At 36.1% G+C, this 17139-nt stretch overlaps 1 protein-coding gene across 1 annotated transcript in view; it reads left to right on the forward strand.

The window, feature by feature from the left end:
- The window catches only part of LOC117171242 (voltage-dependent calcium channel gamma-5 subunit), a 154890-nt gene that overhangs the window by 89971 nt on the left and 47780 nt on the right, over positions 1–17139 (forward strand). The window contains exon 4 of the mRNA XM_033358355.1: positions 976–1286. Coding sequence (XP_033214246.1) covers positions 1025–1286 — 262 coding nt within the window. The 5' untranslated portion in view covers positions 976–1024. The remainder of the gene's footprint in view (positions 1–975; positions 1287–17139) is intronic.

Here is a 17139-nt window from a genome sequence, read left to right on the forward strand (position 1 = left end):
GGGTGACTGAATGCGAGAGTTTGGTGTAACAGTATACTTCCTAAAAAGAAGAATGGAACTTTTCGTAATCAATTGGAAAGCATTTAAATTACGCGTCAAATGACTCACAATAGAGGTATTCTTGGCTCTTTAAAAAAGAACAAACCACGTCGAAAATTAAAAAAAAATGCAAGAATTTCGCGATTTTTCTATGTCGACTCCAATTTGTGGCATGACCTAGGAAACTTGTACACACATTTTTTAATTCATATCACTCATTCTCTAAAAACTTAGCTTTAATGTAAGCCAATAAGACTTAAAAAATCTTTACGGGTTCTTGAGATAGAACTAAAAATGTCTAAGTCTCAAATGTCAAATTTGAATCGGCGATTACCGCTCTCGGCCAGACTTGCTGCCTGAAAGTCAGCACAGACACGCTTGGACATTTTTAGTTATATCCAAAGAACCCGTATAGATTTGTCTAGTTTTATTGACGTAGATTAAAGATATGACTTCAAAGACTGTGTGGAACAAACTTAAGATTTTTGCTACAATTTTCCTAGGTCACACCAAACGTTGAAATAGAGATACAGAATTCGAGAAATAATTGACTTTTTTTAAAACTTCTCACGTGGTATATTCTCCTGAAAAAGACCAGAATATCTCTATTAGAGGTTATTTTTATCAATTTATCGGAAGAAAAGTGACAAAGGTGATATTTTCATTTGAAAAGTTACTATAGTAACTTTATCTTTAAAAAATGACTAAAAAGTAATTTTAGAAAAAAATGGACTAAAATTGACTAAGTGGCAGCTCTGATTATTCTTGACAGTCAATACTGTTACTTAGCGCTTCTTAAAGAAATGTAATGACTTTTCCCAGATTTCCATGTTTTCCCTGACAAAAATAGCAAATTATAAAAGATGGGGAATTAGATTTAATGTATAAACAAAGAATGAAGCTAGAAGTAGATTGATGCGAAAAAAAATGTTTTAGATCATCATCTGGAAGTTGGGATGCCCCGAAGAAACGAGGGTGACACGTGATGTCTCGTTGCTACTGGTGGTGGTGCTGTTGCTACTGCGAAAATCCTAACAGCGGCGATACTGGTGGTAGCAGTACGGGGTTCGGAATTACTTCAGGAATCTCAGCTTTACTTTCACTGGCAGTTGTCACAGGTGCTATCTTTACCGGGGAGTGGCTGCTGACGGAAGAAAAGTTGCCAAGATCACCTTCTGCAAACATTTCTGTGGAGCCTGACAGTAGACTCACGTATAGTGGACTCTGGAAAGTCTGCGTTGCCTTAAGTAAGTTTTTTCTATTTGTTCCTTAAAACTGTTTTATGTTTTCAAATAAATTTCATATTCTACACAAGATAATGTTTCAAAAGGTCGAACCATATTTTGTATGAGTTGAAACACTTAACGTAGGTACGTTTATAGCAAACTTTAAAGGATCCGTGAAAATCGTTTATCCAGCCAAAAAGGTATTTAAGGCATCGAAAGATAAAATATTTATATTCCTTACACACTGCGTGGCAAGAAGTTACAGCATCTTACTGTATATGATGCACTTTTTTGCTTCAAAAAGTATTCATTAGGTGCCGTTCATAATCTACGTTGTCTATTTCGGGGGTTGTTTTGTTTCACCCCCTCCTACTTTCCTACTTTCTTGATTTTTTAGGAAAATAGGCGAATGAATTCTTTCAAATCAAATTAATTTGTAAATACCATATTGAATTCTACATGGAACACTCCAAATTCCTAAGATTCCAACTTGATCTATATTGAATTTCCAATGAAATTGTTGAACTCTCTACCGGAAAAGCTTTTATATAGAAAGAGATGAATTTTCAACTGAAAAACATTATTTCTCAAAGACAAACAATTTATTTTTAATCAAACAGTTGCACTAATAACCAAATAGTTTAATCTTCAAGTAAAAACACGAATTTCAAACAAAATAATTTAACTTTGAACTAAATAGTTAAATTTTTAAATAAAAAAGACCACTTTTTTCGAAGAAAGTTGAATTTTCAACAAAAAAGTTTATTTTTAACCTACAAAGATGGATTTTCGACCAAGTGGTCAAATTTTCAAATAAAAATAATTAAGATTCAACCAAAAATAGTTAAATTTTCAAGCCAAAAAGATGAATTTTTTAGAAGGCACTAAAACTTTCAAACCGAAAAGATAAATTTTCCACAAAAAAGGGTTTATTTTTAACTAAGAATTTAAGCTTTTCCAAAATAAATTATTAATTTTCAACCAAAAGACGTATTTCCAACCAGTTGAGTTAAACTAATTTTCAAGCAAATAATTGAATACTTAACCAAAAAGACGAATTATCTACCATAAAGTTGAGTTTTCATCAAAGAAGTTAATTTTCTAGCAGATATATAAATTTAAAAAAAATTTAATTCATAACCAAATAGTTGAACTAGCAACCAAAAATATGAATTTTTAACAAACTAGATTTTTTAGCAAAATAATGATGTCAACTAAAGATATGAATTTTCAACTAAAATCGCAATTATTTAAAAAAATGAATTTTAAACATAAAAGTTCAACAATCAATCTAAAAGATGATTGTTCAATTGGGAAGATTCATTTTTTAAAAAGAGAATAGTTAGATTTTCAATCTAGAAGACCTTCAGCCAAGTAGTTCAGCTTTTGACACATAAACATGATTTTTTAACAAAATAATTAAAATTTCAACAAAATAGTAATAGACGAATTCTTTGGAAGATATAAAAAAAGGTAATGGGGGAAAGAGTCTGATATCTAAAATGTTGAAATGATTTTAAGACTCATTAAGTAATTATTCAACTTTACCTTGGAAGGGCCATCTTTCGAAAAATGCGCTTCGAAATTATTATTAGGAAACTTTTGAAATGTCATCTAAGTTCGAAACGTTACTTCTACTTTTCCCTTCCCCTCTCTGATACCTACCGTTGTTTTTGACGCGCCCCCCCCCCCCCCTCTGTTCTTAAAAAATTAGAAACGTGCTTTATGAACGGCACCTTAGGGTGAAATATAATAAAATAGTTTTCATAGTGATGGTTTCTTGAAGAATCTGTCGAAATCATGTGAAGTAGAGTGAAACTCTTCTATAGCACCGATTTTGGGGCTGTCGGTGGATGGGAATTAACTCATTATATCCCGATCCGCTTTTATTTGTTCCTTCCTGAGTGCTCGCCTGAGTGACAACCGTAGACCCCACGCACCCCGCGCAGCTCCTGTTACACCTACCTGCAGCACGGCGTAAATTCTAGTATGGCCTATAGAAGGAACGACTATTAAGGGGTTTCACTGTACTTCGAAATATTATTGCTTCAGGGAGCAAAAAATTAAAGTTGTCTTAGGCCTCTAGATGTTCAGACCTTTCACCACCAGTGTTGAGGAAGCAGAGTACATTTAGAGTCGGTAATATTCCAGAGGGACCGAAGAGTTCCGGTAACATTGGTCGGGATGAGTTGACACTCGACGGGATTGCAGAACTAGAGTGATGAAGGGACGGAAATGACTCATTACGCAGCGTACCGGAAACCACTTTCCTTCTGTTATCTCACTGGGATGAATGATGCTTCTCGGACTCAGCCGAAATGGAAAAAAGTAACATGCAAAAAACTTGTTCGTTTTCCGACTTGTAGCCACTGTGTTATTGCCATCAATGCCAAATTGTCATGTTTGGTTTTCTCAAGTTTCTACCCTTAAACAATAAGAAATCCCACGGTCAAAAATTTTCTTCTCGAAGTTTTAAAAATTAACCAAAAGTCGCTAAAAATGTCTTCGTAGGCGATTTCAGTCACATGCTCCTCTATGAAGACATTTTATTTAAATTAAATTAAATTTGTAAAAATACCGGAAACGCAGTAGTAATAGTGTATTCCGCACTAATAGTCAAAGATTAACTCCTTCATTGCATTCGACCCCCGTGCCGGTACCAATGCAAATGTTTCTATGTACTTCTACCGGGGCTTTGGTGGTTTGGAACCAACCTTAAATTGTAGTTTCCCTCAAAGAAGGTTAGTTACCTCACAAGGAAGAGGCTCCATATCGATGGGTAAACTGCTTCAGGATCACTACGACTTTAAGAAGACTTGGAAAAGAGTTAGCGATCTCCGTGCGACCGGGCTTCATGTCGAGGGGTCTATTGCTCAATAGTCGCTGAATGATTTTGAGTAATGAAAACACGCATACATACATAATCTAAATAATACGTCAAGTCAGTCCAAAAAGGTCCAAAACGGTCCAAAAAGGTCTGCCTCATTCATTATGTGATGAAGTGTGTCTGCAACCTGATATGTATATTTTCAGAACATTGGAGACAACGAAATGTCCCGAAAAGGTGCCCAGATTTAGTGTATGAACTTGAGAAAAAAGACGTGTGTTGCACAATGGGCTTTATAGCCTAAGCATAGGAGGGGCCCTCGTAAGCTCCCCGGAAACATTAAAACCAACCAAGTATAATGAATGAGATTTAGATAAACAAAACTTTTTCCTAAAACAATCTGTATCAACATGCTTTATATAAGAGTACTAAATAATTAAAAAAAAAAGATGCAGCTACTCATGCAATTCAGCTTATTTTTTAGGAACAAATGTTCGTAATTAGAATCAGAAGTTTTTTAATGAAAGTATATCATTTTAAGTACAATTAAGTAAATTACACATTTAACTGCGGTTGTACTTTTCTAATTATATTTTATATGTAGCGTGAATTATTGTTGATATTTTAATGATTACCAAAATAATTTCTGAAAGTTATAAAGTGTATGCAAGCTTCAGTATTTTAGAAATATCAACAGATACAGGCCTATAAACAATTTGTTTGACATTCGCATATTGAAAGGGACGTAATACGGCTTACTTCCGTCACTCACCGGAAATGACTGTTCGCGCTCACCAGACTGACTCTCATTCCACATCGGCAGTCGACACCCTTCAACATTCCGGCTACATGCATTCTATCTCCTAATTCTCTGCATATACCTTTCTAATTCCCGAGGGGTCATTCACTCTCGAATCAAGGGTTGTTAGCGTTTGAAATCGGTATGAAATCAAATGTAACAAGCATAACGCTTTGTTACATAATCTGAAATCAGCGGTATCTGAGCGAATCTTTTGGAAAACATTCGATCTTTTGAAATGAGCGAAAATTAAGTGAAATCAGCAGAGATCTCTTAAACTATTCCAAAATCGCAAACAAGCCAGTAAGAGTCAACGAGATGTTGTGAGCAATCAAAAGCAGTCAAGCGAACAATCACAAGAGCCGTCAGTGTAGTCAGTTGTCAGTGTAGTCGGTTGTCAGTGTAGTCAGTTGTTGACTGGTAAAAACTGTCCATATAAAAAATTCGCTATAATTTCTAAACCAATAGGAGGGTGGCCATTTTATTTCAGGAAAAAAAATCCCGGTCATTTCCCGGCGTTTTCTAGGTTCAAAACATTTTTTGTCGGTCACTCACTGAAAAAATGGTCTAGCTGTCCCAGCTCACCGTTTAGCTGGATTTCGTCTTCCAAGGGAATATAGTTGTGTCGTTTAGATTTATAGCTGCTTTAGCTAAATTTTACATCTTCAAGTTATCTAGGTAAATTAGCTAGATAATTTCTTGATGAAAAATTGAGCTAAAACAGCTAGAAATCTAGGCGACATAGCTATATTTGCTTAGAAGACGAAATCCAGCTACATGTTAGCAGGGACAGCTAGACCATTTTATGCAGTGTTGAGATTAAAACAAGCAAACTCTTGAATCTAAAAATGTTTTCATTTCAAGTTTTAAAAACTGAAATTCAAATTAAAACACTCAAAGAGGAACCATTTGGAATTTTAACTTTTAAAATTGACGTTTAAAAAGTTTTTTGATTAAAACGCTCAATAGATGAAGCATATAAAATGGCAGCTTCTAACACATTTCATGTAAACAACTTTAAATAAAATTACGTTAAACTGTGAACGTTTTTAAAATTAAACTTTTATAAGTTGTATTGTTCGAATATTCTAAGTTTATAAATCCTAGCTATTATATTCAATTCAGAAACAATAAAAATTTAATGATTATAATTTTTTTAACTGAAAATGTTGTATATTCGAATGTGTCTTAATTTTATTTTAAGTCGAAAAAAATTAATAACTATTCAATTGTTATTTATTTATCAAAAACTGTGTTTCTTTTGAAATCTTTTTAAGTATTCTTTTAAAACTATTTTCAAAAATTAAAAAATGATCAAAAATTTTCCGATCTATATTTTGAAAATTGTGATATTATCGTCAAACCCTTCGAAATCCTTAAAAAGTTAAAAAATTTGTTGATCTCTACATGTTGCTCTAAGTTTTTTGAAATAAGTTCAAGTTTCAAATTATTTCTAAAAATGTTTACCAAACATCCAAATATTTATGGAAATTATTCAAAATTTTTCTAAAATTATCTAAAAATCCTTCAAAGTTAAAAAAATTGCTTTCAAATCTCACAAATTCGTTTTTGATATAATTTTAAAAATTCGTTCGAATCTTTAAAAATATTCTCTTGAAATTAATTATTCAGCATAAAAAATCATTTTCAATTTTCTTCGAAAATCTTAATGATGCAGTTTATTTTTATTTATTCATCAACATTTTTTTGTATGTTATCTGGAAGCAAGAAACTGCTTTTTAAAAAAATGAAGGGAAACAAAAGTACAGAATTGGTCAATATGAGAAATAGTAATAAGGAAATGCTAAATGATGCAGACGGAATACTAGAAGCTTTCAGAGACTATTTTAGGGGACAATTCGGAGATGAAGCTATAAGACACACAATTGCGATGTGGAACACAATGCGTTAGAAAATTCAATTGAATAAGTCTGTGTCACTAAGGTTAGGGACATAATTGAGAACTTGAATAACGGTAAGGCTGCCGGGGTAAACTGCATTAACGCTGAAATGCTTAAACACGGTGGCGAGTACACACCACATAGACTGCGCAAATTGATAAATTTCTGTTTTGAGATGAGAGACGTCCCAGACGATCGGAAAAAAGCGATTATCGTACCAATATACAAAAGAAAGGGAGATAAAAGCGACTGCAAAAATTACAGAGGGATTAGCTTATTAAGTACCGTAAGTAAAACATGCTCAAAAATACTTATTCGTAGGGTAATGAAAATAACAGAAGCAAAGATTTGGGAAGCACAAAGTGGGTTTATGCCAGGAAGGTTATGTACGGATCAAATATTTAGCTTAAAGCAAATAATAGAAAAAAGTTTGAGAGTAGGAAAAAAGTTTTATCTGCATTTGTTGACCTAGAAAAAGCTTTTGACAAGGTGGATAGAAGTAAACTTTGGGAAGTCCGGAAAGAGTATGGAGTCAATGGATGGCTACTACAAGCTATAAAAACAATATATACGGGTAGCAAAGCGAGTGTAAGTGTAAATGGGAATGTGACTGACTGTTGTGATATTATTCAAGGAGTTAGACAAGGATGCGTTATGTTTTCATGGTTATTTATATTATTTATGGATAAGTGTTTAAGAATGGCTCTTTTCGACGAAGAGGTTGTGTATCTCGAAACTGAATGCAAGCCTGAAGAGCAAGGGGCCTTAAATTCAACGCAAATAAAACAAAACTATGGTGCTCTAAGGAAAGAATGAGCAAACACTATGCAATATTGTATTAAATGATGAGAGAATTGAACAAGTTGAAATGTTCGTATACTTTGGTAGCATATTTACTAGGGACAGGAAGATAGATGAGGAGTTAGATAGACGCATAAACGAAAGTAAGAAGGTTGTTGGTAGAGCAGGGCCCCTTATCAGTAGTAAAAATATATCATATAAAGGTAAAATGGCAATACATAACTCTATATTTCTACCGACTGTACTATACGGTAGCGAGACATGGACCCTTCAAAAAAAAAATATAAGAGTAAAGTTAATGCAATTGACATGAGATTCTTGCGCATGATATGCGGTAAAACTCTAATGGACAAAGTGAGTAACGACATAATTTTCAAATAATGTGGTGCAGAAGCGACGTTAGTAGACACATGAGAAAGAAATCGGTTAAGATGGTTCGGGCATGCTGAGAGAATGCCAAATGAACGACTAACGAAACAAGTGTATCAAGGTAAAGTAAATGGCAGCGTGCCCAGAGGTACACCGCGGAAAGAATGGTTACATAAGAAGCCACAGAAACGCGAGAGCCTGCATGAAAAAATACATGGACATAAAAGAAGCTAGACAAGTATGCCAGGACAGAAAAATATGGCGACAAATAGTTAATAAAAAGAGTGTCAGTAGAGTGAGTGACGCCTGAAACAAAAGACCTTGGATACTAATGGACCCAAGTGGGGAACCTTACATGACGACTTTGTGTGAATCTTCACTTGGGGTGATTGCTAGAGAGATTGATCAGCAACCTGAGTCGGAGCAGTGTTGCGGAACGAACGTGTTATTTAAATAAATATCACGAAGATTCTGGATCAATCTAAAAATTTTATATCCCTTCCTCACATTACTCCCTTCCCCGCTGAGTGAGTCACGCCTACCCCGAAAGGGAACTGGCTTAATGGTTTATATACTGTAGGCAGTTGGCATAATTCGGCATTCTGCAGACCGCCTAGGGAGTTAACTTGTTGAAAATTAACTAGCTGGTTAAAATGTCATATTTTTTATTGAAAAATTAAATTATTTTGCTACAAAGTCTGTCAAATCCCTAGGCAGTCGTCAAGCTGCCGGATTCGAATAGATCGTCCTTCAAATTGCCGGCAGTCTGCCGACTGTCTGAACGAAGCCAGGCAGTTGGAAGACAGGTCATTTCGATGATACATTTTTTCATCTGCCGGCAGTCAGCCGACTCCCTAGGCAGTTTGCAAAATGCCGGATTCTGGCAACTGCCTACGACATATACATATCATTCCAAATATTCTCTTGAAATTAATTTTTTTCAAAATAAAACATCATTTGCAATTGAGGCCTTGGATGGAAGAAGGGCACATAAGCCAAAGTAGCGTTTCGAGAAAATTAAGATGAAAGTTTTTGTTTTAGTTTAAGTACGTGAAAACTTGTACAATATATAAACTGTATTTTCCAATAGGCATAGTAACTTATCTTTTAAAGAATTCATACGCAAAACGATTACTTAATCATGTTGACTTTTTAATATTACAGTTAAAAAAATTTGGTTATATGCCTTTTTTCCATAAATGGAATAATATCGTTAAAAAAGTTAATATATCGGGGGCTTTTTTTATTGAAAGAAGAAAATTCGGAATAAGTTCTTATATTTTTCAATTACTAGGAAGATCTTGCTAATACTATTACTCACATTTGAGCGGCTGACAATAAAAGGGGAAATATCTCGTTGGTAAGTAAGAAGCATCTATAGAAAAGTGCCTAAAAAAATGGATATAATTTCACGGCTGTGAAAGGTAGCAATAGAATATTGGTTGTAAAAAGTGGAAAACGGTGCTTGGGCCGTAAGAAAGGGGAACAGCCTTCAACTTGGTACATATCCTTTCTCATATTGGGAACGCTATGTTCCCACATTGAAACAGCTGTAGTCCCAACAGTATTAGTACAGTAACGCTCCCTTTACGCGTGAGCACGGAATCCTCACGCCGAGTTTCGTGCGGAGTTATACATATAGTTTATACTGGTGGGGCCATTTCATTCTCTTTTGTGTGACTGCTGCGTTCCCAACACACAGGAAAGGATCTGCTCGCACGTTTTCTAGAAAAATAATTTCATTTCTTTGATTTTTTTTTCATATCTTACGGCGTTTTGAAAAAAACGTGAATTTTCGTTTTTAGACAAAAAAATTCTCTCTTCTCACCAAGGCGCAGGCGCAGATTTAATCTTACAAAAAAATTAAGAGAACAAAAACTTTAGAATTTTGAATAAACTAACATTGAACATTTTCAGAAAAGCTACGAATATTTTGTGTGTTTTAATCTTTCTAAAACTTACCAACAAATTTTGAAACTGGACCATAAATTATATCAGAATCAAAGAGAAAAAATATAAATAACTATATTATATTAAAAACTATCAGTTCTAGGAAGTTCTTGGAAGGCTGCGAACGGGGTGACTGAAAGCGAGAGTTTGGTGTATTTTAAAATTAAATGCGTTTTAATTTTTTAAATTTTAAATACTCAAAGCATTGCCAACAGAATTTTTTTCGCAAATAGAAAACATGCGTATTGTCACATAGCCTTTAAAAAACAACAGATTTCAGTGAGAAATATTTCTATTTCTCTTTTCCGAATCGTAATATAATCTATGATCTATAGCCATAAATATATTTGTGCAAAGTCGGACGATTTCCGCGTGATTCCGTCGGAATCGTATCTTTGCCTGCGGATCGCCAATCTTCGAAAATCGCAAGTGTATGCCTCCGAATTTGCATAAAATATCGTCCGTACCTTGACAGCAACCCTTTGACAGCTCCGGCCACTGTTTTTAGTACCTTAAACCACCATTTTATGAGCGTGTAACACCCCCTTAAAAGTGAGCGTTGTATAGCACTTTACCGACAAGTGCTGTAAATAGTTTCACAAAGGCGACTGAATACCCCGCAATGTTTTCTTTAACCGTACTGGTTCGAAAATTAATGACAGAAGATGGCATTCTAACTCGGTCGTATGTTTTCACGACTCACTTTTCAGACGGCCTTGCAGTCTCATAAAATGCTGATTTCATACTAAAATATCATACATCACTCTCAGTGTTATGCACGTCTTTTCAGGTGGAGCTCAATGATAGCAGGATGACTTGAGAAACGCCAAAAAGCGGTTTTGAGCGATTTAAAAGGAATGTTTACGAAATAAAAACAGACTTATAACTCTCATTTCCAACCCACCCTCACCCTCCCTGTAGCGCCACAAATATGAACCAAAATTAAAAAAACTGCTTTTTTACGTATTATTGTTACTTTTTAGCAATTTCCGTCGCCTTTTCATACATATAATTACTAATGAACAATTTTAATATTTACTATAACTGTTTAAACAATGTTCAATTGTTTTAATAAATTTTAATTATTTAAACAATTATTTATTCCCAAAAAATGTAAAAAATCGTATTTTCTGATTGAAATGTAATTGTTTGTCATTGTTTGGAGTAGCAAATTTTTCTAACAGCATTATGTAATTATTTAAACAAATATTAATTGTCTATTTTCAAAATTCCTAAGAATTGAGACAGAGATATCAACTTTTTTTAAAATAGTATCCTATGCTACGTTTTGTTGAATAATTACAGAATTTTAATACATTTCTTTGAATGTTTAATAAAATTCCAAAAATACTTTAAAAATCGTAATTAACTGTATGCCTTCTATTTTAATTGATTTTTTTAAGTATGAAAAAATAAGTTATTAAGCAAATAAAAATTGAGAAATATTGTATAAATAAATAAAAATGTTTAAAAATGAGAAGAAATGTATCAAAATTATGTAATTGTTCAACAATAAGTAGCATAGGATAATAATTTGAAAAAAGTGGACATCTGTGGCTCAATTTCTGGAAATTTTCAGAATAAAAAACATTTAATTGTTTAAATGATTATATAATATATTTTTTTTAATTACTACTCCAAACAATGGGAAAAAATTTTGCATTTCAATCAGAAGATACGAAAATACGTTATTAGCATGGTTTTATTTCGTAGATACTCCTCTTAAATCTCTAAAAAAATTGGCATGTTTCGATGAAACCCTGAAAAATGAGTTCAATTTTTCGAAAATTCAAAATTTGCCTACTTTAATTATATGGGATTTTGAAGAGCCCAGTGGTACGTGTTAATATTAGAATTTCGAAAAACAAAAAAAAGGACAATGGTCCAGGGGTGGACTCGAAGGTATTCACCCTAAAGCGGAGGTGTGAAAACCGTGCGGAAAGCTGAATTGCACCTGGGTGAGATGTCTAGAACGGTGGCTCTGGGATACCGGGCGAACTCTCACAGTACACAGCCTTATCCTTGCATGAGGGGCTCTACAAGGATAGAGAAACCCCTTTCCCTAGCTTCCGTAAAAACAACAATGACAACACCAAACATAGGTGTAGTAAGTGCGGTTCAAATCAATAGAACGCACAGGGCTCCCGACAATGGGTCGACCAACAATGCCGACCACTCTAGAGCTGGGGGAGCCAATGAAGATGGAGTCAATGCAATGGATCGGTGGAATCTCGGGACCTTTGGGTGGGCGAAGCGACTGAATTATGACTTGCTAGAGCTAGGGACCCTGTAGTGAGGGACACGTCAAAGGCGATGTGGTGGGGGGAGTCAGAACGGAAGTTAGAGCCAGCGCTAGAAGGCTCGATGTATTCAAACGGTAACAAACACGAAAAAACACTAAGCATATCGAAGGCACCGAAGCTTGAAGCTATAGCAAATTTCAATAACTGTACAGTATCTGCTGTTGGAACAGAAGTATCACTCTCTTCTCGCTCAACCAATCCGCACTCAGATGCCTGTTTGGCGCGTCCCTCACTACAGGGTCCATACAAGCACTATTTGCATACCAGTCTCTGGACACTAGTATAGGAAACCGCGGTCACTTATATTTCTGATACTGTTTTGCGGGCTGGTTAGATGGCTCTGTCGGTCGTTCCCCCCTTCACGTCGCTCAGGGGCCATACTTGAATCTATCTCTCTCACTCCTTTACTGTTTACCAAATCACAGCTGTCGAATGTTTTGAGTGTCTTGTGTTTGTTTGTGGTGTTTAGTGCTGTCAGAAAAATACTAAAAAATGAGTTTTTTAAGTGATAAACAGAAGTGTGCAGTTTTAAGCTGTCCATCAACTCGTCGGGAAAAGTATCATAAATTTATCGAATTCGGCGTTTATCAATTAAACAATACAACAACTAAGTCTACAACATTTATAAAAGTAATTTAGGATCCAATTTTTGTGAAAATAATTACAAGTTTCAAATAAAAACTGCCTTCAACCATACATGAATCATCTTCTTATTTCTTCAAAACAATTTTTCTAATGGAAAAACCAATAGAAAAAGCAAACAGAAATACATAAATAATTAACTAACCAATTCTTTATGTATTTCTATTTGTTTCTTCTATTAGTTTTTCAATTTATAAGTTTTTAAATTAAATCATCTAGAAATGATCTGGATATAATCTCAAGCATCTTTTATCTTATCTTAAAAACCTGCGGGCTTGTTAGCTGGCGCCACAGTCGAATATACGCGACCGCTTCTAAAGCATTGAGTTACCAGAGCCTGTTGCATACCGAAGCGCGAAGCTGTAGTAAATTTTGGTATAGAATCTTGATTTGGAACGGAAGTGTCTCTCTCTTCTCGCTCGACCAATCCCCAGTCAGCTGCCCGATTGGCGCGTCCCTTGCCGACTTTTCGCATCAACATCTGCGTAACCATGCCGAACTACTCCAAAACAGGGGCTCTATAAGCGGAGCGCCTACTCTACAACAGCTAGAACAAGCCGGCAACAGAAAAAGAGAGACGACACTAAGACCAACTGCGGAAAAGCATTCGATAGAGGAAGAGCGATGCTTTATGATCTGGAGAAACATCAACACCCACGTTTCTCTGAAGCCGAAATATCTGGCTGAAATAGACGACGAACTTCGTGGAAATTTTTCCGAAGAATCCGAACTCTAGACTATCAATTGTTGTGTGTATAATGCAGCGAGAGTTTTGGCTGATTTAAACTGTAAAACAAAACCAACGGTTGATCATAAAACCAAAAGACGAATGCATCAACTCGCCATAAAGATAGGCTGGGCAAGACAATACGCCTCCCGCATTCAGTGTGTGATTGATTACGTAACATCTGGCAGGAATTTTACCGCAAATGTTCCGATCCGGATCCGTTATGACAAAGTTAACAAGTCAAAGCTGCTGACCGTCAGGCAGAATATTGTTGAGAGAATACGGACAATATCTGACGCTAAGAGAAGTCTAGAGCGGAGGGAGAGGTGGGTCAGAGAAAATCAACAGTTTTCTCTCTGATCCATCTCGACTCTTCCAAGACCCTTTAGTTACTGTCAACCACCCGCCCAAACCAAAGGAGGTCGAAGCATTTTGGAGAAAAGTCTACGAAGTGCAGCATAGACTGGACGAAGACTCAGAAAATATAAATAGCTTCAAGGAGCTGTGTGATGCCCTCATAACACCTTATAAAGAATGCCCACCCATCACCACCGAAGAGGTGAAAAAAGTATTAAGAGGGATAAAAAATTATTCCGCACCTGGACCAGATTGTATTAAAACCTTCTGGTGTAAGCAGTTTCCCTCAACCCATCAGCATTTGGCCCGTATTTTCACCTCATATTTAAAGTCAGAAGAGCCGATTCCAGAGTGGTTGGTGGAAGGGCGCACAATACTCCTACCGAAAATAAGCAACCTATCTGACCCGAAGAACTGCAGGCCAATCACTTGTCTGAACACACTGTATAAGATATTCACAGCTATCCTAAATGATAGGATTGTGCGGACAATTGAACCTGTGTGGCAAGAAATGTATGAACAACGAGGATCAAAGAAAGGCGTAGCGGGATGTCGGGAGAACCTGCTCATCGATAGATGTGTCTGCAAAGATGCAGTATTTTACCAGCGTGACCTATCGATGGCCTGGATTGATTATCGGAAAGCTTTCGATTCGACCTCCCATAGACTTATCATCTGTCTTTTGGAAAGCTTAAAGGTTCATGCGCAAATCGTTAGTTGCATAAAGAGATTGATGCCGCTTTGGAAAACGAGATTTACTATCTCATCTGGAAAAAATTGTGTAACAGCTAACAAGCTCACCTTTCAGAGAGATGTCTTTCAGGGTGAAACCATGAGCCCACTCCTCTTTTGCCTTAAATTATTGCCACTATCTCTAGCACTTCGTCAATTCGACGGATACTTGTGCACCAAACCTGCAGATCGAAAGTACAAGGTCACTCATTTATTTTACATGGAAGATCTTAAATCTATGCTAAAAACAAAGAGCAACTACATCTAGCTCTACATGGAGAAAAATGGATGTTTAAATGTAGATATTCAAAGGGTAACATTGTACCACATAACATGCAGATATTCATACCAAACATCTTCTATCTTTTTGAGATGTTAGGGGTAAAAATATTTGTATGTTAAACTCAAACACATTCAGATGTTCAAATCGCCCGAGCGCATGCGCATTGTGCATTAAAATCTCTTAACTAAATTTGTCGGTTCTATATTTTCGATATCACAATTGCAGAATATGACAATTTTGTAACATTTCAAAAGAATAAAAATTAATGCTATCCTTAATTAAAATTGGATAACGACTTCTGTCTGTATACACAAGGGAAGTATGATCTTAAATTGCAGGTTATATCATATTATATTGACATGAACACATTTGACAAAATGCTTATAAATTTAAAGTAAAATTAAATTCTAATAACCTAAAATAGATAGAATCTTAACTGCACATTACATATCATTCGTTTTTCCCTTACTTATCGCGTTTTTATTTTTTATTTTGCATTGAAAATATTACACATAACCTCAACTTGACTTCATGTATCATCTGATCGACATTTTACACCCTTTATAGGTTTTTCCTGCATGCAAGAAGATTAAAGTTTAATTTTAAATACACAAATAAGTTATCAATTAATTCCTCAAGTTATTAAAAATAAGTAAACTCGTCAAATATTTACAGCCCTTACTTGACATAACCATAAATGTAATATCTCGGACCTTTCAGAGAGGTGTCTTTCAGGACGACACAATGAGCCCACTCCTCTTTTGCTTTACATTATTGCCACTATCTCTAGCACTTCGCCATTGCGACGGGTACGTGTGCGGCTAACCTGCAGATCGATAGTACAAGGTCACTCATGTATTTTACATGGACGATTTTAAGATCTATGCTAAAAACAAAGGGTAACTACATCTAACTCTAGAGAATGTCGAACGATATACTAAGGAAATTGGAATGGAATTTGGGTTAGACAAATGCGCCAAGGTTTATTTGAAGCAAAGAAAACTTAATAGCATCCCTGAAGATCCTGAGCTCGTTGATAGAAGCGCTATACGACACCTTTGCGCTGGAGAGACTTATACATACCTGAGCGTGCCACAGAGCCGCATTCAGGATGTGACATCTATAAAGGATACACTCCGAAGCAAATATAAACGACTCATCCGGCAGATTTTATCTTCCGAACTGTCGGCGAGGAAAGAAGTATCTGCAACGAACATGCTTGCCGTCGCGGTAGTACTTTATTAATTTGGAGTAGTTCCATGGACGAAGAACGAGCTCAGATCCCTTGATATCGGAACAAGAAAGGTTATGCACATGAACAATGGCATGCATCTTAAGTCTTCTGCTCCGCGACTGTACATCTCACGCCGTCAAGGGGGTCGCGGAATATTGAGTCTTGAATGTCTTCACAACAGGAATATTCTGGGTACAGCACATAGAGTTGCAAATGGAAGAGACTCTCTTCTTAAAATGGTCAGGAATCACGAAGAAGTGGGCAAAGGAGCATTTCTGTACGAAGCAGCGCATGAGGCTGCTGAAACACTCGGACTTGACTTCAGTATTAGGGGTGAGCAAAATGCATCAAATCTTATTTATCGCGAGTACTCACTCCTGAAAGCCCGGATTAAGAAAGCACAAGAGAAAAACTTTCGTGAACAGCTCCTAGATAAGAGAATGCACGGTATCAACCACAGAAATGTTGAGGATCAGTTAATGCCGTGTGAGCTAACGTTTGCTTCTCTTAAATCGCCCGGACTGAAGTCTGGTACGGGAGGTTTCATTTTGGCATGCCAAGACGGTGTCATTTCCACCTTAACATACCGTCGCCACATTTTGAGCAAAGACATTCCCGATGATAGCTGCAGGGCGTGCCATGCGTGCCAAACTTTCACTCTTTAATAGCCTGAGAAGCATCCCTGCGTGTCAACAATATGCTAAAACACTTGCGGGCAATATGCAGAAGGCGGTAGTCCTTGGATCACTCCGTGTTCTCTGGGTGGACGAAACTTTTGCCAGATCGTCGTATTGATTCCGTTGCAGACTGTAATCACCTATCTCACGGTCGTAAGACATGGTTGTGGCTGAAATTGTACCGCGATTTCGCTGGGAGCGGGTGCAAGTTTTCAGATTAGCACCCGCTCCCGGCGAAATCCTGCTGTTGTCCTTATGACAAATTTTTAATA

This window comes from Belonocnema kinseyi, chromosome 4 (genome assembly GCF_010883055.1).
Source record: "Belonocnema kinseyi isolate 2016_QV_RU_SX_M_011 chromosome 4, B_treatae_v1, whole genome shotgun sequence".
NCBI lineage: Eukaryota > Metazoa > Arthropoda > Insecta > Hymenoptera > Cynipidae > Belonocnema > Belonocnema kinseyi.